The sequence below is a fragment of the Rhinoraja longicauda genome, chromosome 25, assembly GCF_053455715.1.
Source record: "Rhinoraja longicauda isolate Sanriku21f chromosome 25, sRhiLon1.1, whole genome shotgun sequence".
In the NCBI taxonomy this organism is placed as follows: domain Eukaryota; kingdom Metazoa; phylum Chordata; class Chondrichthyes; order Rajiformes; family Arhynchobatidae; genus Rhinoraja; species Rhinoraja longicauda.
In genome coordinates, this window is record NC_135977.1 from 13,837,110 (window position 1) to 13,861,242 (window position 24,133).

At 46.8% G+C, this 24,133-nt stretch overlaps 1 protein-coding gene across 1 annotated transcript; it reads right to left on the minus strand.

Moving 5' to 3' along the window:
* Positions 1 to 13,875: 13,875 nt before the first annotated feature.
* On the minus strand, positions 13,876 to 21,331 carry LOC144606071 (uncharacterized). Its single transcript, XM_078421874.1, has 5 exons — positions 20,731 to 21,331; positions 19,085 to 19,207; positions 17,156 to 17,249; positions 15,456 to 15,510; positions 13,876 to 14,004 (listed from the first exon to the last, which is right to left on the minus strand). The coding sequence occupies exons 1-5, from the start codon at positions 21,329 to 21,331 to the stop codon at positions 13,876 to 13,878; spliced, it is 1,002 nt and encodes a 333-aa protein (XP_078278000.1).
* Between the last annotated feature and the right edge of the window lie 2,802 nt (positions 21,332 to 24,133).

Genomic DNA, 24,133 nt, shown 5'->3' on the forward strand with positions numbered 1-24,133 from the left:
GCCGCCGCGCGCTCTCATACCCCCCGGCGCCCACCCACAAGGCCCCGCGCTGCCGCAGTCGGGCATGCGCACTGCGGCCCGCGGCCCCAGCCCGCCCGCTCTATTTAACGGTGACGTCACCTGCTAATTTTAGAACAACTGCGGATTTTTTTCCGAGAGCGGGATCTCGCGCGCCGGAGTACGTCGACGGACGCGCGCTCCCGCGCACACGCAGCGGGCTGAAGGGGCGAGGTGTGTCTGGTTGCCATGGCAGCGCCACGAGGCCTGAGCGCCGGACGTCACCCCGCCCGGGTTGGGTGTGGGGGTGGGGGGTGAACACAAAATGCCGGTGTAACTCAGCCGGTCAGGCAACATCTCTGGAGAGAAGGAATGGGTGACGAGACCCTCCTTCAGACCTAGAGTCAGGGGAGATGGAGAAACAGAGATATGTGGAAGGGTAAGGTGTGAAAACGACAGATCAAAGCAGGCCCAAAATGCTGGACTGGAGTAACTCAGCGGGACAGAAAGGTCCAGACCCTTCTTCAGACTGAGAGTCACAGGAGAGGGAAACTGGAGATCACAGGGTCAAGAGTGTTTTATTGTCATCTGTCCCAGATAGAACAATCAAATTCTTACTTGCAGCAGCACAACAGAATATGTAAACATTGGACACTGTAAGCAATATAATAAACAAGAGGGAAAAAAAGTCCAGTGTCTGTATATACACAGAACAGCGAGAGAGGATGTTGCAGAACTTTCATCCGAGAGAGCAGGACTTCTTCAAAGCAGGCATACCTTGAGGAGATTTCGCAGTGGAGCAGACAAAATGTGTAGGAATGAACTGCAGGTGCTGGTTTAAACCAAAGATAGATACAAAAAGCTGGAGTGGCAGGTCAGGCAGCACAGCCCAGTTTGCCCAAGCTGACCAAGGTGCCCCATCCTCACTAGTCCAACCTGCCTGATTTCTCATGTGTGTTACATGTCGGAAATGCTTCAGTGGTCGGACACGAGTGATGGCAGTCCTGTCACCCGATGGTGGTCTGGCTGAGGGGGCTTTGTCACCCTAGTCTGGGGCAGAGGCCGGTCCCCCAGGTGCCCTGCACTGAGCGAGGAGCTGCTGGCAGCGGACGGCCTTGTGTGTATGTGCAGGATCCTGTAGCACTGACAACCAGATTTATTCACAAAATGCTGGAGTAACTCAGCAGGTCAGGCAGCATCTCGGGAGAGAAGGAATGGGTGACGTTTCGGGTCGAGACCCTTCTTCAGACTGATGTCAGGGGGGCGGGACAAAGGAAGGATATAGGTGGAGACAGGAAGATAGAGGGAGATCTGGGAAGGAGGAGGTGAAGGGAGGGACAGAGGAGCTATCTAAAGTTGGGGAGAGTCAGTGGATGTGGTGTACCTCGACTTTCAGAAAGCCTTTGACAAGGTCCCACATAGGAGATTAGTGGGCAAAATTAGGGCACATGGTATTGGGGGTAGGGTACTGACATGGATAGAAAATTGGTTGACAGACAGAAAGCAAAGAGTGGGGATAAATGGGTCCCTTTCGGAATGGCAGGCAGTGACCAGTGGGGTACCGCAAGGTTCGGTGCTGGGACCCCAGCTATTTACGATATACATTAATGACTTAGACGAAGGGATTAAAAGTACCATTAGCAAATTTGCAGATGATACTAAGCTGGGGGGTAGTGTGAATTGTGAGGAAGATGCAATAAGGCTGCAGGGTGACTTGGACAGGTTGTGTGAGTCGGCGGATACATGGCAGATGCAGTTTAATGTAGATAAGTGTGAGGTTATTCACTTTGGAAGTAAGAATAGAAAGACAGATTATTATCTGGATGGTGTCAAGTTAGGAGGAGGGGGAGTTCAACGAGATCTGGGTGTCCTAGTGCATCAGTCAATGAAAGGAAGCATGCAGGTACAGCAGGCAGTGAAGAAAGCCAATGGAATGTTGGCCTTCGTAACAAGAGGAGTTGAGTATAGGAGCAAAGAGGTCCTTCTACAGTTGTACCGGGCCCTGGTGAGACCGCACCTGGAGTACTGTGTGCAGTTTTGGTCTCCAAATTTGAGGAAGGATATTCTTGCTATGGAGGGCGTGCAGCGTAGGTTCACTAGGTTAATTCCCGGAATGGCGGGACTGTCGTATGTTGAAAGGCTGGAGCGATTGGGCTTGTATACACTGGAATTTAGAAGGATGAGGGGGGATCTTATTGAAACATATAAGATAATTAGGGGATTGGACACATTAGAGGCAGGAAACATGTTCCCAATGTTGGGGGAGTCCAGAACAAGGGGCCACAGTTTAAGAATAAGGGGTAGGCCATTTAGAACGGAGATGAGGAAGAACTTTTTCAGTCAGAGAGTGGTGAAGGTGTGGAATTCTCTGCCTCAGAAGGCAGTGGAGGCCAGTTCGTTGGATGCTTTCAAGAGAGAGCTGGATAGAGCTCTTAAGGATAGCGGAGTGAGGGGGTATGGGGAGAAGGCAGGAACGGGGTACTGATTGAGAGTGATCAGCCATGATCGCATTGAATGGCGGTGTTGGCTCGAAGGGCTGAATGGCCTACTCCTGCACCTATTGTCTATTGTCTATTGTCTAAGTCGACGTTCATACTACCAGTACTGGCTACCAGATCCTGTAGTACTGGCCTGACCACCCACCTTGGATTGCACAGCAAGCTCCATTCCCACCAGAACTGCCAACAATCACCCATTGTAAAGACTGGAGGGTGGCAATTTGACCTGTAAACGTGATCTCTTCACGAAAATATAGCTTTGAAAAATATGACATCAGCTATTCTGGTCCCCAATGAACTCGGTTCCAACTTGCTCTGATATCTAGGATTTATGCTGCACGGACGTTAGATCTTCCACACATGCGGAAGGCATGTGATCTATCACATAATTTGCAAAACAATATGTAACATTCTATGTACAGCTTACAAAAAGTAAGCATGAAATCCAAGATGGCCAAGGGGATCCAATTTCTAAAGCAGCATTAGAGCTTCTTTGCAAATATACGGGTGATGTAATTGGGTTAATTTTCCAAATGTTGATCATTGTTTTTTATACTGTCATGGTGGCTGGCTGTAAAGCCATCACTCCATGAGCTTCATATCACTTTACCAATATGTGGGATAAGGTTAAAATCGTCCACAATTAATTCATGTAACCAAGCGGATCAATTTACTATGAGCGAGCTGCCAGAGGAGGTAGTTGAGGCGGGTACTATCTCATCGTTTAAGAAACATTTGGACAGGTACATGAATAGGACAAGTTTAAAGGGATATGGGTCAAACGCAGGCAGGTGAAACTAGTATAGGTGGAACATGTTGGCCGGTGTGGGCAAGTTGGGCCGAAGGGCCTGTTTCCACACTGTATGACTCTAAAACCTGGCCTATCTGTGCAAGAGTCTGTGGATCCCACCATGGACGCATCAGCCCTGAAACCCACAGAATCAGGGCAGAAGCAAACCATCCTCAATCTCAAGAGACATCCCAGCTTGAGATAGAGAGGAAACCTGCTCATGTCAAGGAAATGTATGAATCAATGCCGATGTGGTGCACACAATAATTAGAGGTTTCCAGATGATCTTCCTGTGAACATATCTAAATTAAATATGATGCATCAGCAGGATATTCAACCACTTCATTGACAGTTTCATGTCTCCAGTGGGCACTGATGTGTTCATTAATAGCAGTCAAGGCCACACAAGACACTGGTGCAATGAGAAATATTGATTAATTTCTTTGGAAAAAAACTATAAAGCGATATTGTCCGTGCAGAAGCAAAAAGCTGCCAGTGAATGGGATGGATGGGCTGCAGATTAATACACAATGCTGTACGGAGTTTGTAGCTATTTGTCATTTACAGCTTGCAGTGTTTACACTGCATGGATGCAGATGTGTGCTGGATGGTGGTGACACTGGTTCATGCACGGAGTGTGCAGGACCATCATGGGAATATGGAGAACCTTCTGCTGCTTGGAATCATTGGTAACACAAAGGAGCATGGTTGCAGTGGTTGGAGGTCAGTCATCTCATCCACAGGACATCCCTGCAGGAGTTCCTCGAGATGGTGTCCTAGGCACCACCACCTTCAGCTGCATCATCAATGACCTCCATTCAATGTTCAGGACGAGGGGAGTCCACTGATGATTGCACAATGATCAATCAGCATTATTCACAACTTCTCCGATAATGAAACGGTCCACATCCAAACGCAGCAAGGCCCGTACAATATCCAGGCCTGGACTGATAGGAGGCAAATTACATTCACACCACCCAAATGCCAGGCGATGATAGCATGCCTTAAGAGAAAATCCAGCTCCTGACATTCAATACTTTCTCCATCACTGAATGCCTCACTGGGGGTTACCATTGATCAGAAACTGAACTGGAGTAGCCATATCTACAATATGGCCACAAGAGCGAGTCATAGGCTAAGGATCCAGAGCAAGTAACTCACCTCCTCGTTCTCCAAAGCCTGTCCACTGTCTACATGGCTCAAGACAGGAATGTGGTGTAATACTCTTCACTTGCCCGGATGAATGGGTACAGCTTTAACCACAGTCATGAAGGTCGACACCAAACAGGGCAGTAGCCTACTTGACAGACACCCCATCCACATTCACTCACTCCATTGCTGACGTACGGTAGCAGCTGTTTGTACCATCTACAGGATGCACCACAGCACCAAGCCAAGATTCCTTAGACAGCACGGTGGTGCAGCTGCAGTGTTGCTGCCTAACAGCGCCAGAGACCCGGGTTCGATCCTGACTACGGGTGCCGTCTGTATGGAGTTTGAACATTCTCCCCGTGACCGCGTGGGTTTTCCCCAGGTGCTCTGGCTTCTTCCCATACTCCAAAGACGTACAGGTTTGTAGGTTAATTGGCTTCGATAAAGATTGTAAATTGTCCCTAGTGTATAGGACAGTGCTAGTGTACGGGGATTGCTGGTCGGTGCAAACTCGGTGGGCCAAAGGACCTGTTTCCACACTGTATCGATAAACTAAACTAAACTAAAAGTACCTTCCAAATGCATGACCTCGGCCAGCTAGAAGGACAAGGCGGAAAAAAGAGGGGAACAGCACCATATTGCCCTAGAAGCTACAAACCATTCTGACTGAAATATATTGTTGTTCTTTCACTGTTGCTGGGTCAAAATCCTGGAAGTCCCTCTACAACAACCCTGTGAGTGTACCCATATCTCAAGGATTGCAGTGGTTCACAAAGACAGCTCACCACCACCTTCTCAAGGGCAATTGAATGCTGACTCATTCTGCAAAGCTTACATCCCTTGAATGAATAAAAAAAGTCTCGTCTGTCTCATTGGCATTATCCTTCACCTCAGGCCCAACACAGAAGCAGAGGGGAAGCAAATCATCCTCAATCCTGAGGACCTACCTAAATGGAGAAGATAGTGGAGCCAGAAATTTAAAAAAACAAAAGATTTGTATTACTGTGCACAAAGAGCAGGAACATAACACAGATCGGAAGCAAAGCCACAATGGACCAGATAACTACATAATGTACAGAGTGATTCTACACTGGTTTTATAACATGGTGCAGTCTACATTGTTGGGTGTCATGGTTACAGCCCAGCCAATGCAAATATTGGTTTCTCAGTTTCTATGCTTTCCTTGAGCTAAACCTGCCACTAAAGGAAGAATCTTAGAATTGTGCGGTACAGTTTGTGATTCCAGGGTATCAGTAGACCACCGATTTGAGCTGCAGACACTGATGCAGTGGGAAAGGCAGCAGCCAATATCTGTACCACCAGGTCCAACAAACTGTATCCAGATAACTACAACCAGAGAGTGCTGAGTCTGACCACCAAACATGAGATGCCCACAGCCACGAAAGCGTCCAATATCCACCCAGCTTCATGAGTGGTCCATGGGCTACATCTAGCGTGCAGATGGTGGACATGTAGACCCCACCCACAGACCAGAACATCGGACAGTACAGCACAGGAATGGGCACTTTGTCCCATAATGTTTGGGCTGAACATGATGCCAAATTAAACTGATCTCATCTGCCTGTACATGATACATATCCCTCTATTCTTTGCACCGCCACGTGCCTATCTAAAAGCCTCTTAAATGTCAATATCATATCTGCCTCCACCACGATCCCTGGCAACACGTCACTCCCACCACACTCTGAGTAAAAAACACCCCACCACACTCTGAGTAAAAAACCTTGTCCTGCACATCTCCATTAAACTCTCCCTCTCTCCCCTTGTAGCTATGCCTTCTTGTGTTGGACATTTTCATCCTGGGAAAAACGTTCTACCTAACCTATGCCTCTCATAAATGTATATACTTCTATCAAGTCTCCCCTCAACCTCCGACATTCCAGAGAAAATAATCCAAGTTTATCCAAGTGGAACAAGTTGTAGACTTTCGAAGAGATCCCCCTCCCCTCCCCCCACTCACCATCAATAACACCATAGTCACATCTGTGGAGTAATTTAAGTTCCTTGGAACCATCATCTCCAGGGACCTTAAATGGGGGGCCACCATCGATTCCACAGTCAAAAAGGCCCAACAGAGGATGTACTTCCTGCGGCAACTGAAGAAACACAATCTGCCACAGGCAATGATGGTCCAATTCTATATTGCTATCATTGAGTCCGTCCTCACCTTCTCCATCATGGTCTGGTTTGGCTCAGCCACCAAGCACGACATCCGGAGGCTGCAACGGATCGTTCGCACAGCTGAGAAGATTGTTGGCTGCAACCTTCCCCCCATTGACGAACTGTACACTGCAAGGGCCAGGAAGCGAGCGGGCAAGATCATCTCTGACCCCTCTCACCCTGGCCACTTCCCTCTGGAAGGCGACTCCGGACTGTCAAAGCAGCCACAGCCCGACATAAAAACAGCTTTCTTCCACGAGTGATAGTTCTACTTAATAACCAAAGTCTGTAGTCTCTTTTTTGCTCTGGTTTATTTTCACCCACATGTTTAGACCGTAATGGTGTATCCTTATTGTTTTGATGTGTTTATGCTTTATTCTTAATTGTTAACTGTATGTTTGTGTTGTAATTTGTGAGCAGAGCACCAAGGCACATTCCTTGTATCTGCATACTTGGCCAATAAACTTATTCAATCTCTCCTTGTAACTGAAACCGTCTAATCCAGGCAGCGTTCTGCTAAACCTGCTCTGCACCCTCTCCAAGGACTTAACATCCTGTAATGGGGCCTCCACAATTGCATGCAACACTCCAAATGCGATCAAACCAAAATTCTATAGAGCTGCATCATGACTTTCTGACTCTTATACTCAACGCTTCTAGCAATGAAGGCAAACACACCATACACCTTCTTTACCACTCTACCTACTTGCGCTGCCACCTTCAGTGAGCAATGAACTTGGAGTCCAAGATCCCTCTGTACATCAATGGTGTTAAGGGTCTTGCCATTAACTGTATATTCTCCCTTTACATTCAACCTCCCAAATTGCAACACCTCAGATTTGCTCGGGTTAAACTCCATCTGCCATTTTTCTGTCCATTTCTGTAGCTTAAGGAGCAATCTGTAGCTGATCAATATCTCACTGTATTTCCTGACAGCCTTCCATACCGTCTGCAACTTCTCTAATCTTGGTGTCGTCGGCAAACTGATTCATCAACCCGTCTACATTTACATCCAAGAATGGGATGGGTTGCAAACAGATTCACTTGGAACTGCAAAATAAGAAAATATTTATTTTAAATTCGAAGAACATTAATAACAAATTAAAAATTATTTATTTAAGGTCCATTCATTTACATAAATGAATTATTAATAATAATTAACCTGTTAAAAATGAAACTTTTATTTCACTTACCTATTTCCTGAAGATTGTGATGCAGTGAAAATGAATGTGTGTGTCAGTTGCTGGTGTAAAGCTGTGGGGCCAGGTATGAAGTGCATCCACTCTCAGCCCAGTGGGCCGCAGAATGCCCCTGACCTCGATGGTGGAGTGAGAAGCTGGATTTGTGCACGCCTTACCCCCAGTTTGCAGTGTGTGTATGTGTGGACATTAGATCATGCTGCACACATGTGCACACTGCAGTCAGCTCACGGTTCCCCGCGGAACCATTGACAGAAGAGGTGCTCAGTCCCATCCAGTCTGCTTCAGGGACTTTAACTGTGATCTGCTGGAGAGAATCTCACTGCTCTTCTTCCAAACAGTGCCAATGGATCTTTCACGTCCATCAGTGAAAGTAGGAAGGGGTTGGGTTTATTACTCCTGTAGTCAGAAGATGGAGTCTCTTTACTGTTTGTCTACTTGGCTCAAAACCCACACATGTGTAGGAAAGAAAACTGCAGATGCTGGTTTAAATGGAAGGTAGACACAAAATGCTGGAGTAACTCAGCGGGTCAAGCAGCACCTCTGGAGAGAAGGAATGGGTGACATTTCGGGTCGAGACCCTTCTTCAGACTGACCCACACACTCTGACTTGAGATTTAATTTTGATTGAGGCATGACCAGCACCAAGAGGCACTATCACTGGGTAGAGGATATGATTAGTATTGTGTATAAACTCTTTGGGATGGCAGATTTGACTGGCTTAATGTTGGCCAGGGTGGGACTTTATTGGACTTCAGGTTAATTGGATCGATGTTCGTTTACAGCCTGCAGCAGAAACCATTAAAATAGGCAAGTCTGAGTACTTTTTCACCCAGAGGGTTGTGAATTTGTGGAATTCTCTGCCTCAGAAGGCAGTGGAGGCTAATTCACTGAATGCATTCAAAAGAAAGTTAGATAGAGCTCTTAGGGCTAGCGGAATCAAGGGATATGGGGAGAAGGCAGGAACGGGGTACTGATTGTGGAAGATCAGCCATGATTACATTGAATGGCGATGCTGGCCCGAAGGGCTGAATGGCCTACTCCTGCACCTATTGTCTATGTATCTATGTATTTGACTAGATGAAGTGTACAACTCATCTCAGAACAATATCTGCTGCCTCCTATCACAGATGTCCCCTTTGTCTCATTCATCACTTCCACCACAACTTCTCTGAAACTCAAAACTACGTTTTCTATCGCCTAGATTTGTTGAGGAGTCTTTGATCTGAAACATTAACTTTGCTTCTCTCTCCAAAGATGCCACCTGACCTGCTGAGCTTTTCCAACATTTTCTGTATATTTCAGATCTCTAGTGAATGGAGATGTTTTCAATTTTTTAAATGTTGCTTGAGGAATGATGTCACTCTTGTGTGTAATATCATGAAGGGAATAGATTAGGGTGAATTTACCCAAACGGGAATTCAGAACCAGAGGGTATAGGTTTAAGGTAAGAGGTGAAAGATTTAATAGGAAACTGAGGGGCAATTTTTTCCACACAGAGGGTGGTAGGCATATGGAACAAGCTGCCAAAGGAGGTAATTGAGATAGGTACTATAACATCATTTAAAACACATTTGACAGGTACATGAATAGGAAAGGTTTAGGGGCATATGGGCCAAATGCGGGTAGGTGGGATGAGTGTAGATGGGGCATCTTGCTACCTAACTGATCCATCATGGCCTTCTTGCTTTTATACTCTATGCTTGACTGAAGGCCGATTTCTTCTACATTGTCTTGATCACATTATCTCCCAGTCCTACAGCCTTTGAGGATTGTGTCCTGTCCTCCCTGATCCCTCTTCCACCACAATTTATTATTTACCCCACTGTTCTTTGGCTCGAGATTGATGCAGTTAATAGAATTTTCCATTTACAATTATAATAATTTTCTCTGCAGTGTCATTTCACTGTGGGGCCCTGAATTAAGAATCCTCGCATTATTAAGATGAGTGAAATCATTCCCTTTTATTTATTTTACTTCATTCTTTGCTGAGCCTGATGTTGACTCATCCTCGGACAGCGGTTCCTGCCAGCCTTTTCTGCACTTTGATGAATTATTTAAAATGCCGATTGATTTGTTGGTCCTTATCTGGATCCTGGGCAATCAATTTATCTATTGTTGCGGGTGCAGTCAATGCCTGGAATTGATGTTCAAGAGCTGTGACTGCACTGGTAGCCACACCTGAGCAGTCGCTTTTCCTGCAGAAGACTTCATACATGCAGCACAGAAACAGGCTGTTCGGTGTTGACTCCACCAAACTCCTATTCTATTTTATTCTCCACATATTTCTGTCAACTCCCCCCAGATTTTACTCTTCACCCACACACTAGCAACATTTTGCACTGGCTGATTAAACTATTGAACCACACATCTTTAGGATGAGGATGGAAACCGGACCACCCAGAGGACATCCATGTGGATAGCGCCAGAGGTCAGGATTTAACCTGGATTGCTAGTGTTGTGAGGCAGCTGCTCTACCTGCTGCACCACTGAGCTGCCTTGTTGCTTCATGCTAAAATGCTGATCCTGACCCAATGTGCCCCATGCTGTTCGACAAGCAAACTGAATGCTGATCAGGACATCCTTTTAGTAGGCCAGAAGAGAAAAGCTAGTTGCAGCATAACTAATGGCACTGGTCAAGAATCCAGTGTGTACTTTCCTGGGCAACAAGTGCCCCTTGTGCCATTTTGTCAGGCTTGGTTCAAATGAAAGCACCATTGCAGTGGGAAGTTCAAGTCCCACAACAGAGATTCAACATTGTAGCTTCAGCAGCAACAGGGTTGGAGGGACCGAGCCTCCCTCCTGTGGGACAACCATTTTGTGTACTCCCTGAATAAACTTCATATACAATCTGACCTCCTTTCCTTTGTAGATAAGTCGGAGTGTCCCCATGGTTTGACTTGGGTCCTCTTTGTGTGTGGAGGCAAACCTACACAATGAGACCGTGTACATTTTGCATAATCTAAGCCCAAGAACTGCACAAACCTCGCATCAGCAAAAGAGGATGCAGCCCCTACCCAGACCCTGGCAGGGTTTAAGGTGCCCATCATCTTTCAAGTAGGACCTGCTGAAAGCTGTTCACTCCACCCCATTCTACCTCTCCTCACACTGTAGATGTCCTGAGGTACCAACCCAACGCTAGGCCCCAGCCAAAGCTCGGTGGACACTGCCCAGTGTTTGTCAGCCCAGGCGCCACCACCTGAGCAGGTCTCACCACCTCGCCCACCTTCATCTCCCAACCCTGCCCAAGCATGATCCCATCCCCCTGAGTGCCCCAGATTACCATGAGCCTTGCTTGATACTCTTTCCTCACCCGAGCAATCCATGGTCAACCTCTGCTCTTCCACTCTCTGCCACTGTAGAGTGAGTAGCAGACAGCATTCCCACCCAACCCCCTGCAAATGGTGTAAGACCCTTCCCATTCAACGGCCATAAGAAGTAAATATGACAATGTGCGCTATGTCGGCATATAGACATAGAACATAGATCAGAGTGCATCAGGCCATGGTGGCTTGGTCAGCATGGATGAGATGGACCATGCTCTAGAACTCTATGCTCTAGACAATGAAACCGTCTGACTGAGGAAATGCAGCCAGTGCAAGGCCCAGTGCAACATCTCTGAATTAGAGACAAGAACAGAGTTTCCGAATGGAAACATGACCGGGGGTAGGATAAACTCAAAACTTCTCACCAATTGCAAAGGACTGAGTAGATTCCACATGGGACTGCACGTGACATGTGGAAGGAACGGGGCAAATCAATCAAAAGTTTTCCAGGTGAATTTTGAGAACATTTCAAAACCACAGTGAGGCCTTCAATAACTTTATTAACATCGGCTCAGATTAGGGTTTTGAAAACGCTTATAAATACAATGTTAATTCAGAACATTTTTCAAAAATATTTTCTGCCATCCTCCAATAGCCACTCTCAAGCTGCTCTCGAACAAGCCGTCCTGAGGTAGGTGTGTGAACCCCTGAGGCCAGTACCTACAGTTCTGGAGCGTGTCCATCTACCGTGAATGGGAAACAGCCATGTTCTGCCTCAGCTACCTCCCACCACCCACTCATTCTGCAACGGGAGAATTAAACTCCAAACGCACAAACAGGTTCACTCTTCTCTACATTCATTCTGTGCCAAAGAGACACTCCAAACACTTGGTCAATGAAAAAGGATCTTAAAAGTTGAGAGTTGATGTATCTTAAAAGTTAAACAACATTAAACAAACATACTTCAAACATTATGTTAACTTGTGTGACAACGTGTAAAACTAACAATCCAAACCCACTAAATTCTAACGTCTGAAAGTAGCCTCAGAATTAATGTGACATTGTAAATCCAAGTTCTCTGTTGCTACACATAAGTGGTATTGTACGATACACAGGCACCCAGATCATAAAAAGACAAGGATGGATGAAGTGAATGGGCAGATCTGTGGCAGCTGTATTTCCACACAGATTTGTACGAGTTCATTCATTTTGGACTCGGAAGATGACTGATCAGGAAATTATTCCAAAGGTTGAAAAGCTAAGATTCTTGGAAGTCCAAAGAGATATGGGGTCTAAGTAGACAATATATTAAGGTAGAAAAGACACAAAGTATTGGAGAAAGGTCTCAATTCCAAACATCACCAATCCATGTTCTCCATGGATGCTGCCTGGCCCGCTGAGTTACTCCAGCACTTTGTGTCTTTTTTTGTAAACCAGCATCTGCAGCTGCTTGATTCTACAGAATATTACATTAAGTAGCCACATACAAATAAAGGATAAAAATCAAACAGGACCAGAATAGCAGAGACGTTTTGTTGCGTTCACGCTAAACCCTGAAGTCACCACTGGATTACCATGCAATGTTCTGGGCACCATACCTGAAGCAAGGTTTACTGGTCTGGAAGCACAACTTTACAAATCCACCAAATTATCACCAGCCATCCTTGGACATAAATACAAGGGGAGGTTGCTTGGACTGTGCCTGTATTCACACTAATACAGAAGGCAAATGGAATTTGGCAGAGGATTTTAACATTTTGATGGGCTAGTTGAAGAGATTGCCATTGCTGAGGTAGACTGGGGCATGGAATTTGAAATCAGAGCAACCTATCTAATCAAGAAATTGATGCGAGAATAAGTTGTCATCTTTGAATATGTGTCTGTACCGAACGAGTGAAACAGGAAAACAAAGCAAGCAATCCTTGGCCAGAGTTGAGACCAACAGAGTGCTCTTCATGAGGGTCCCATAATGTAGGTGAATGTGGGGATCGGCACTCAAGGCAACAAGAATGCTACAGGGTGTGAATAGATATCTGTGCATCAGCTTGCCCCATAGATGGGCTCACTGTGGGGGGGCTGCTTCAGCTTCAATGGAAAATGCACAGGGTGACTGAAAAGGAATAACTTGGTGTTAGGAAGATGTGTACGCTAGCTCCAGGTGTTTATTGGTAAACCAAATGAAAAGGTAAAGGTGTTTTTCCCCCAAGGATTTAGGTGTAATGTTTGAAATGGCTCTGCCTAAAATGGAATGGTAAAAAAAATTGCAAGATCATGGAGAAAAAGGGAGAGGAAAATGACACCTTTAAAGGAATCCACTTGGGGGACAATGTGCCATATAACCTCCCCCTAAACAACACTGTCCCAACTGGAGCTGGTGTGTTGCGTAACTCCACTGTCACTCAAGCCCAGTGACCAGTTTGCTGAGTCGTTGAGATTGTTTTTCTCTGAACGGCGACTGTAGGTAATTATTCTCACAATCAATCAATCAATCAATCAAATCCTGCTGCTTTTAAATGGGAAACTTTCTGCATTTACTGTCATAAGATCTGGCTCCTCCATTCTCTAAATGCACTCTGGTTTCCATGTAAACCGAAGATCGTTTGCTCTACGACCAACCAGTTAGAGTGAACCCAGACTGATGCCCTCCTCCCCACTGGCTTGCTGACAGTGTTCTCAATGAACACAGTGGATTGCTCAAACTCACAGCACCAGCCTGAAGGGTGTTGCCTCACACAGATAAAGCTCTCCTGACTCCCGAGGGAACTGAGATAAAAGTCATTGCTTGTGTGTTCTTATGACTCCCATGTTCTCTGGCAGTCTGTGGAAGCAGTGCTGTCTTCTGTTGAAAGGCAGCCGATGGGTATCTGGGAGAGCTGGATCAGGGCCTGTGCTGCTATGTCCAATTTAGTGCCCTGCTGAACCTGGAAGACACAGAACAGGAACATCATTCTGCATGTCACGGACCCACACCAGTCCCTGTGTGGGTCCATTCCAGCCATGCGGAGCGACAGTGGGTATCAGCAGGGATGACAAACTAGCCCACCCTCAATGTCATAGAGTCATATAGCATGGAAACAGGCCCTTCAGCCCATTGAGTTTGTGCCAACCACTAAGCTTGCATTTATTCCACTGCTTCATTGATCCCATATTATTCTGTCTACATTCCAAACAGCTCTCCCCAGATTCTACCACTCAGTGGCCAAATGACCTGCTAACTCACATGTCTTTGAGATATAGGAGGAAACTGACGTGTCTTTGGGAAATCCCACAGGGTCAAAGGGAGAACGAGCAAACACTGCTCGGTAAGTCTGCTTCAGTGAGCTGGTCGACTTGGAAATATTGGCTGGGACAACAAACAAACTCCACCACTCTTCCAAGAAGGCCCAGGTAAACCTTGTGTAGGAAGGAACTGCAGATGCCAGTTTAAACCAAAGATAGACACAAAATGCTGGAGTAACTCAGCGGGACAGGAAGCATCTCTGGAAAGAAGGAATGGGTGGTGTTTTGGATCGAGATCCTTCTTCAGGTCCGAAAGGCCACCCATTCCATCCCGAAATGTCACCCATTCCTTCTCTCCAGAGATGCTGCCCGTCCCACTGAGTTACTCCAGCATTTTGTGTCTATCCCAGGTAATCCTTCAGTCTCCTGAGAGCAGAGGGGGTCTTTGGTTTATATTCTGATGTAAAAGACACCTACTTTGACAGGCCCTCAGTGCTGACCAGAGTGGGCAAACCATCCGTTCTCATCTTTGGAACGGGATGTGAACAAACAGCTTCCTGATTCCGGGAGGGATTCGACCAATTCAACCACAGTACATTAATTAACAGTGGGGACTCTCACATGAGGAGAGATAAATTAAACCAAAAATGCTTAGCAGGGGCTGAGGGCTTTGGTACGAGGAATGAAACAGATAGGACAGGGGCAGAAGTTTCTTGGCATAAGGTTTGTGGGAGAGCTGGAGGAGGCTCATGGGATCTAAGAGAACCAGGGAGCATGAGAGAAAGAAGAGAGGAGTTCATAGCAAATGCAGAAGGGTCATTGGGGGAGATCTGGCTTGGGGTGAAGCAGAGGGAGAGAGCACAGAGGCAGCTGGACGAACGGGTCTGAAGTTTGTGGCAAAAAAAAACAAGCGCTCTTTGCACTTGTTTCAAGGAGGGAGGAGGCAGGTCTCGTGATTTAAGGCGGTGTAAGGTCAAGAAACTAGTTTGGAGATTCTTTGGAAAAATTAGGAGTTGTATTAATGGAGTGCAGGGTCTAATAGGGTTTATAATGGGAAGAGCTTGCCCCTGTGTCCAGCTCATTACGTGAAAAATACAGCATCTGACGTAGGCAACATCATGGGATGGGGGGAGAGCTCAGCGTATCCACGGACCTGGCTGTGTTGTGGATGGCACCACACCTCCGTCTCAACCTTTACGTACGTCAGCCTGCGAACACAAGAGAGAAACAAGACAAATAATTACTGCCCCCTGAAACCTCACCCACTCTCTATAAAACGGGAGTAAGGTGACAGTGTGCTGAACTGGCTCGGTCCTTTGAACACCAGAAGCCTGGATGGAAACGGACAAGAGTTTATGAAGAGCATGATGGAATAAAAATGCTGAAGAGAGTGAATGAATGAATGGCATCACCCAGCTTCACTGGGACAGATCTCAGCAACACCACCTGATGTGTCGCTTTTGTTCGATGAATATACAGGGTGAATAGGAAGGAGATGAGCTGTACAATGTGAAGAAACCTGCCAATTACAGGAAGAAGGCTGACTCCTAAACGAGTGCCATTTAAACACAAACAATCCAATCAACACCTGAGCAGCATGTATCTGTGTTGCCGTTAAAGGCTCTCACTGCACTGTGATTTAAATATTCCAGCTCAGTGCCGCCCCTGCAGAACGTGACACAGGCCACCATTAGAATGGCAGCAGCCACTTCACTGCTCACAGTGGCTCGGGGTCATCCTGTTCAATGTTACACACTGCTGATTTCTAAATTACATCCTTTAGTTTTGAAGCTGCTACCTCATAGATCTGGGACCTAGGTTACATCCTGACCTCAGGTGCTATCTGACTGGCGCTTCCAGATTTATTTTGCGACCGCATAGGTTTCCTCGAGCTGCTACATTTTCCTCCCACATCCCAAAATATATTTAGGTTTGTAGGTTAACTGGTTGCTTCAGTGTGTAGGTGAGTGGGAGAATCTGGGGATGTTGATGGTAATGTGGGGAGAATTAAATGGGTTAAAATAGAATTAGTGAAATGAGTGCTTTTTAGTCAGTTGGACGTGATGGGCCAAAGGGCTTGTTTCCATGCTATATCTCTCTATGACTATAACACAAGGAAGTGTGTACATAGCATAACCCAATGGGGAGAATTGTCACATATGGTCCAGAGAATTCCTGTGTCAAGAAATCAGTTTCTTTTGCCGTGATTTTTTCAGTGCCACACCATCTTGTTTCTATTCATGATGGTAGCAACCATTTTAACTCCCCTTCACCAAAGAGCCTTCATCAGGCCTCAACTCCTTTGCTCTGCCAGATCCCAGCAGTTCTCACATCGCTGTTCTTTATGTACTTTCATTGAGCTGGTTTCCACAATTCTTTGGGGCAGACAGCTCCAGAGGTGAACAATGTATCTGCAGGTGCTGGCTTTCTGAGGCAGTCAGCGCTGAGATATGGGACGACCTTTGGCCATACCCTTGTTCCTGGACTGCTCCCACCTGAGAGGTTAAGGTCACATGATTCACAGCTTCCAAGCCACCAGCACAGATCCCTGCCCCGTCCCCCAAGGCCCTTTTCAAGACCGAAGATTAGGTTCAGTACCACCCTGTTGTGGGAAACAAGCAAGAAAGTGATCTCACTGAATGGTAGAGCAGACTCAAGGAGGCACTGATGGATATGGTGAGTGTAGATCGACCAAGTGACTTCATCTCTACTTGTTTTAAAATGGAGGGCAAATTCTATTTTGAGAATGAAAAATATTAATTAAAATCAGATTTTTCACTTCAATAAAGTAATTCACAAAAAAACAAATTCAAAGATGTTCCATGCCTTCCTCTTCCCACAACCCCTCCTTACCTCCTGCAATCTATCTTCACACCATCGACGTTGCTTTGTGGACTGCAGTCTTCAGAGCATTCGCCAAGGATTGCTTGTGATGGCTGATTTAAACCTGCGTAAAGTGTTACATTAAGGCAATCAGTCATCCAATGACCAGAGTTAACTACTACATCCATGGCAAACCCTGTAGAAATATAAACCATTGCTCAGTCCAGTAGAATAAATCGTCTGCCCCATGAGTTTTGTTCATCACTCATCAAATACCAGCCAGTAAAAGCAGTTTCTGCATTATTTGGTGAAAGTTGCACTGAACCATTGACAGCAGAGCGTAGGTTTCTATCCTCACCCTGCATTGATTGAACAGGCCTCAGCCAGCTCATATTTGAGGTGCTGTAATGGGTCTGGATGCAGCAGGAATCAGGCAAGACGCCAGGTAAGGATTGACAGTAACTTTAATATAGCATCAGAACATCCACTCTCTTCAGTTTCCCGCACGAGTAGCCCCTTCAGGCAAACCCCGTAGCTCCAGACCCCTCCCCAGCCCTGTCCACTCAGTGATGAGGGGGATGACCCAGGGAGTGGCCTAATCCCCGGGCACCGCCACAGTGCCATAATTAGCCTGGGGACCCCTAAACTAGAAGAGCTCATTCATCATTGGGAGTGAGGTCACCAGCCTGAATCTGATGGCTTTTGCATTGAGAGTCCGTCAGGATGAGAGGAGGAAGGTTTAGCTCCGATGCTCTCCACAGTCGGAGCTTTTGACGACGTCATCCCTGGTGGGGAACTGCAGGCGAGCTCAGCTCTGAGGAGTGAACAAGTGATGGGCGCAGGGACATCACTTTCACTGCAGAGGCCTGGCTTTGCATCACACATCGATTTCTGTGTCCTGAAGGTGGGAGGTCCAATTCTAGGCATCACGGTCTGTTCACCAGAGGTTCATAGTTACAGGTACTGGGTCCATTTATTTATGTTAACAAAATGGATATGAATGTAAGCAGCATGGTTCGTAAGTTTGCAGATGACACTAAAATTGGTGGTGCAGTGGATAGGGAAGAAGGTTATCTTAGATTCGGAAGGGATCTAGATCAACTGGGCCAATTGGCCGAGGAATGGTAGATAGAGTTTAATTCAGATAAATGTGAGATGTTGTGTTTTGGCAAGACAAAGCAGACAGGACTCGCACAGTAAAGGGCAGGGGCCTGGGGAGTGTTGTAGAACAGAGAGACCTGGGAGTGCAGGTACATCATTCCATGAAAGTAGTGACACAGGTAGACAAGGAGGCGAAGAAGCTGTATATAGACACTTGTCTTTGTTGGACAGTGCATTGAGTGCAGGAGTTGGGGGGACAAGTTGCAGATCTACAAGATGTAGGTGAGGCCACATTTGAAGCACCATGTACACAAAACACTTCTGGTTGCTGTACTACAGGAAGGATGTCATGAAATTGGAAAGGGAGTAGAAAAGATTTATGAAGATGTTACTGGACCTGGAGTTATAAGGAGAGGTTGGCTCGGCTGGGTCTTTTTCCCTGGAGCATAGGAGGCTGAGGGGTGTCCTCATAAAGGTTTATAGAGTCATGAAGGGTAGAGATAAGGTGAATAGCCACAGTCTTTTCCTAGGGCAGGGAAGTCTAAAACTAGTGGGAAAAACATGATTCGTGAGGCTCAGTACCTGAACAGGCAGGGTACCATGGATTGGGAAAGGCTTAGAGGGATATGGCCAAGCATGGGCAGGTGGGACTGGTGTAGATGGGGCATCCTGATCGGCCTGGGCAAGTGGGCCGAAGGGCCTGTTTCCATGCGGTTTGACTGTGTGACCAATGAACGCAAATGATTGGCTCTTCGGATCTTCCATCAATACCAAAGGGCAGTTCCAGTCATCGTATTCTATGTTGACGTGGAAATTACTTGGAAAGGTAAAACGGGAACAAAGATTCTCACACTCTACCTCCTCTGTAGCTCCCGGCTCCTTCTCCATCTACACAGTGCGGCATTCCTTCAGTCCCTGCCTCACCCTCTTCAGGACCACCAAACCCTCCAGGTGCAAGGATTCTTCCATCGGGAAAAGGAGCTGATGGACCAAACACACATTGTCACCCTCACACCAGAATATCGGGAATCTCCGGGGGTTGAGGATGCTCAGGATAGAGGTGGGAGTACAATTAATAAAGATATCTCCAACAATGTGGATGAAGTGTGATGGTGCTAGAGATCACTTCTTACTACAAGAGGGTTCCAGCCATTCTGCTCCATCAGTGTCACAGAGGGCAGACACACTGCTGATAGTGAAAGGCTCCTGCTCCTGGTCATTTAGTGGAAGAGCAGCCTTGAGGGGCTGAAATGCCCCACTCCTGCCTTTGTTTTGGTTGGTTCCTGCTGCAGAGAATTGGCTTCAGCAATGACCTGGAGCTTGGTACAAGTTCCAGTCAGTCTCATTCTCCGTGCCTTCATGGCTGACCTGCTCCCTGACCATGTTGATCTGCCTGGACTCCACTTGCCTTTACACCGCTGACGGTCTCCTCCTCCAGGGCTGTACGTTTCTGTATTGGCCAAATGTCCACTGATTTGCACCTTCATCCCCTCTTGTCACTGAGTTACTCAAATATTTAACCTCTCGACAGTTGAACTTTCCTTCTAGCCACATGCATCTTAAGACCGGGGAAAGGCGACTGACCTGAAACGGACTGTTCTCCCACTACAGATGCTGCTTCAGCTGCTGAGTATTTCTAGCACATTTTGTTCTTGCGTTTTTCTGTCCCGATCACTCAATCTACCTCATGCAGTCCATGCACTCGTTCTTTTATGTGCACTTTCTCTGTAGCTGTAACATTATATTCTGCATGGTTTGATTGTGCTCACTTGTGGTGTGATTTGACTGCTTAGCAAGACAAAGTCCTTCACTATATCTCAGTACGCTTGGCAATAGTAACCCCACTCCCAATCTCTTTCCTTAGACAGCACCTTGTCTGCTGCTTTAGTTACTTCAGCGAAAATTCATCAGCTTGAGTCCTGGGATGGTTGGTCTGTTTTATCAGTAAGCACACAGGGCCAGTGTTCACGAGAAGAATGAGAGACAAACTCATGGAACAGAAAATACTTATGGGATCGGCAGGGTAGGTTTGGAATTGATGTTTCCCCTGGCAGCGAAACAGTCTCGAGATAAAGAATCAGCAACGTGAGACTGAGAGGTGTGGAAGCTCAGTCACTGAGGATGTGAACGGAAGGGATGGATTGGTTTATGTATTAAGGGAATGGATGGACAGGGGGTTAGTGCAAGGAAGTGGTGCAGAGATAAAAGATCAACCATGACTCCCTTGAATGGCAGAGAAGATGCTTCTAGTTCTGATGTTTCTAAAAAGTTTCAATTGTACCTTCCATGATGGTGCTGCCACCATTGAATTGGGTTCTGCAGAGAGAAGAGGCAAGTGGGTGCAAGGTTGGAAAGTGTGGGGTGGAAATTCACCTGTTGAAGCCCCTACTGCGCTCCACTGACTGAGATGCCAATAGTCCAGCATCGACTGGGGTGGTTCACCTTTGCATCAAACAATACCTTTACCAAAGAGCCCATGAGACCAACATCTACACTGTCCTTACCTAGGTAATGGCTGGCACCACTGGGCAAGAGCCTTGGCCAGCTGGAATCCCCCTTAGTGCTCCTGTCCAGCAGTATCTGGCTGGCATTGCCAGCATCCGGGCACATCGTGTGCAGATATCCGCCATTAACCATTTCCTCCCTCAGGAGTTCCCTGATGTCCGACTGCGGTCTGTTAGTGAGGAAAAGGTTACTGAACGAGTGGAAGGGGCTGGCGTCATCTGGTGACAAATGGCCCCTGTTGCACAGACCCAAGCTGCCTTGACGGAGGAGATCTTGGCTTGGGTGGAGATGCTCGAGGGTTGCTGCACTCTCAAACTGCCCGCTGGACCAGAGAGCCGTCTCGAAGAGTCTGTGGGGAAAGGCCGGCTGGGAGGTCATCATCAACGGCGGGGTCTGTGCAAGTTTCACGGCCATCGACATCGCCATGCAGGGGCAGAGGGGCACGATCGGCTGGGCGAGGCTGTGGGCTGCTTCCGCCTTCTGGCACCAGTAACCCGAGGCTGCTTCCAGCAAGGTGGCAGGGTCTGTCTCAGCGAGGAAGAGCTGGTGGGAGGGAGGTCCCGAGGTGCAGCATCTGCTCATCAAACAAGACACTCGCATCAGTCTCAGCAACACACAGAGTATTCCTTCCCACTCCCCCACCCCCACCCATCTCCCTCTTCACCCAAAAGCTTCACACAAGAAATCCACAAACCTCTCCCCCAAGAGGCTGCGAGAAAGAGGTAGCAATTTCAGAAACGATGAAGCTGAGACAGACACATTTTGCCAGGTCCGGTGTAACAGATCACAAACTGAACACAGAAAATGCAGTTCAACTTCCCACCATCTCCCGATCACTCTCCCACGCTCCGTGTGCCTAGTTAGTCCCAGTCATATATTCACTGAGAGATATAGTATGGAAAGAGGCCCTTTGGCCCACCGAGTTCATGCTGACCATTTACACCAATCCTACATTTTCATTTTCCCCGCATTCCCACCAACTTCCCCCACCACGGATTCCACCACTCATTCACACTCCAGGGGCCAATACACAGCGGACAATTAACCAACAACCCACGTGTTTTTGGAATGAAACCGGAGCTTCCAGAAAACATGCCGGAGAACAGGATTGAACAGAGGCAGCGGCTCTACCTACTGTGCCACTGAGAAAGGATGGTTGGCAGCAACCGAGATAGAGTCAGGCCTTGGGGGAGGAAGGTATCAGTGGGGAACTGTCCAAAGTTGGGTTCTGCTCAACCTTTAGTGAGAAAAAAAAACCAAGAAGACTTCTCAAACAGCCAATATTTTAACTTGAGGTGTTATCTCACTGGCCAGTGAATACACATCTCACCCTAAGCCAAGGGTTCCCAGCCTGGGGTAAATTTACCCCCAGGGGGTAAATCTCACCTAACCAGGGGGTAAATTTGAACAAAATAATAATGTCCAAAACTATATTGTAAAATTTCCCCTTTGTCGGTTGCTTTATTATGGTAGAAGTGTAAACTTAAATTACTGAACAAAACAGGGCGGGGGTAAATTTACTTTTGCAAAATTGCCTGGGGTAAACGGGACGAAAAAGGATGGGAACCCCTGCCCTAAGCAATCCCCCTTCAACTGAAATGAAGATCTGGCTTGGCATTTAGCAGCAAGGTGATTCAACATGGTCTGTTCAAAGGGAAGGTGGCCCCAAAGAGGGTGACCTTCACCCAACAGGAAGGAAATAGTTGCCTCCCCCACCTGCTGCTCTGGATTGACAGAGTTTCTCTGTCTTCCCCACTCAATCACTGACACTAGACTATTCACAAAGGCTTGGGTCGCTTACTGTGGGGTGGACAGTCCTGGTCGTGTGGCAGCTGTGTAGTCCATCACACTAGTTTGTCGTTCACTTTTAATCCATTCAAAATACTCGGCAGTATAGTTATCTGGGGAAAGAACAGACAGTTTACAGAAATACTCTGGTTTTATTGAACACACAGGAAAGGTTTAGAGGGATATGGGCCAAACGCCCATGGAACCAGTGTAGATGGGGCATCGTGGTTAGCATGGATAAGATTGGCCAATGGGTCTGTTTCTGTGCCATATGATGCTAAGACACAGTTTTTACAAGCCACCAGTCTACACTGTGCCAAAGCAGAACAGTCCACAGCTCCCCACACAAATCAGATCTATTCCTAAATGAGCCACAGGGCAGTGAGCGGGCAGCCTAGTGCTGATAGGAATCATCCACTTCAGCTGTGCTCAGTGCCAGGTTTGCATCGTTGGCACCAAAGCTGCTTCCATGAAATCTTCCCAATCTACTGAGGAATCCATATCCTCTCCCGGGCCATCTAATTACACATTATAGGCCATGGTGCTTCCATGTTTGACACCAGATGGAATTGTGTTCCAACGCTCATCATGGTTAGAGACTACAGGGCAAAAGTTCAATCATTGCCAGTGACCCCTGGCGATTTCTAGCCCCCGGCCACTCACTGTGAAAAAGCAGCTTTCATAAAGGCAATGAGATCTTGATTCCTGGCAACAGGGCCATACAAAAGCCCTGCACAAATAGCAAAAAGAACAGGGTTTCTTATAAATGACCCAGCCCAGTGAGGCAGCTGGTAGAGTCACTGCCTCATTGTGCCAGAGACTAGGGTTCAATCACGACCTAAGGTATTGTGTGTGTAGAGTTTGTATATTCTCCCTGTGACAGCTTGGTGCACATCCCAAACGAGGCATGGGTGGGTAGGTTAATTGGCTGCTGTAAAGTGTGTAGGTTGAGTCCGGGGGAGTTGATGAGAATGTGAGTAGAATAACAAAAAATTGATTAGTATAAGATGACTGGAAATGGGTTGTTGATTGTCAGCAGGAACTCGATGGGCCAAATTGTTTGTTTCCATGCTGCATCTCTCTCTGACTCTACCCACCCTGTCAGTGGCAGAGTATGTGGGACCCTCAACAGTCACCTCTGAAGCCACAGAACTGGAGTAGAAACAAGTCATTAAGGGAGTGCCCAAACAGATATGGAGGTGAAATGGACTTGCACACAGCATATACTAATTCAAACCTGCAGGAGCTCCACACCCATGCTCCCTTTAAACTCGCTGAAGCACTGAGAAGTTTGTGAATAATACTGACGTGGATGATTCATTGAGCAGGGTGACAACAGGTATGTGTAGCTGAATGGGCAGACAAGGTAGCCAGGCACTCTGCACAATAATGTGAGGAACGGGGTTTTCCTGGAAGAGAGATTGGAGGGATGAGATTGGATGGAGCTGTTAAAACAATCAGAATGCAGGAATAAAACACTCGACAGTGAGAAGTGACGGATTTAAGGTCATTGGCCAAAGAACCAGTAGTGACTCGAGGAATAATTTTTTATTCAGCATGTGGTTAGATTCCAAGCTGTAGATATGAATTCAAGGTTCAAAGATGTTTTCAAAG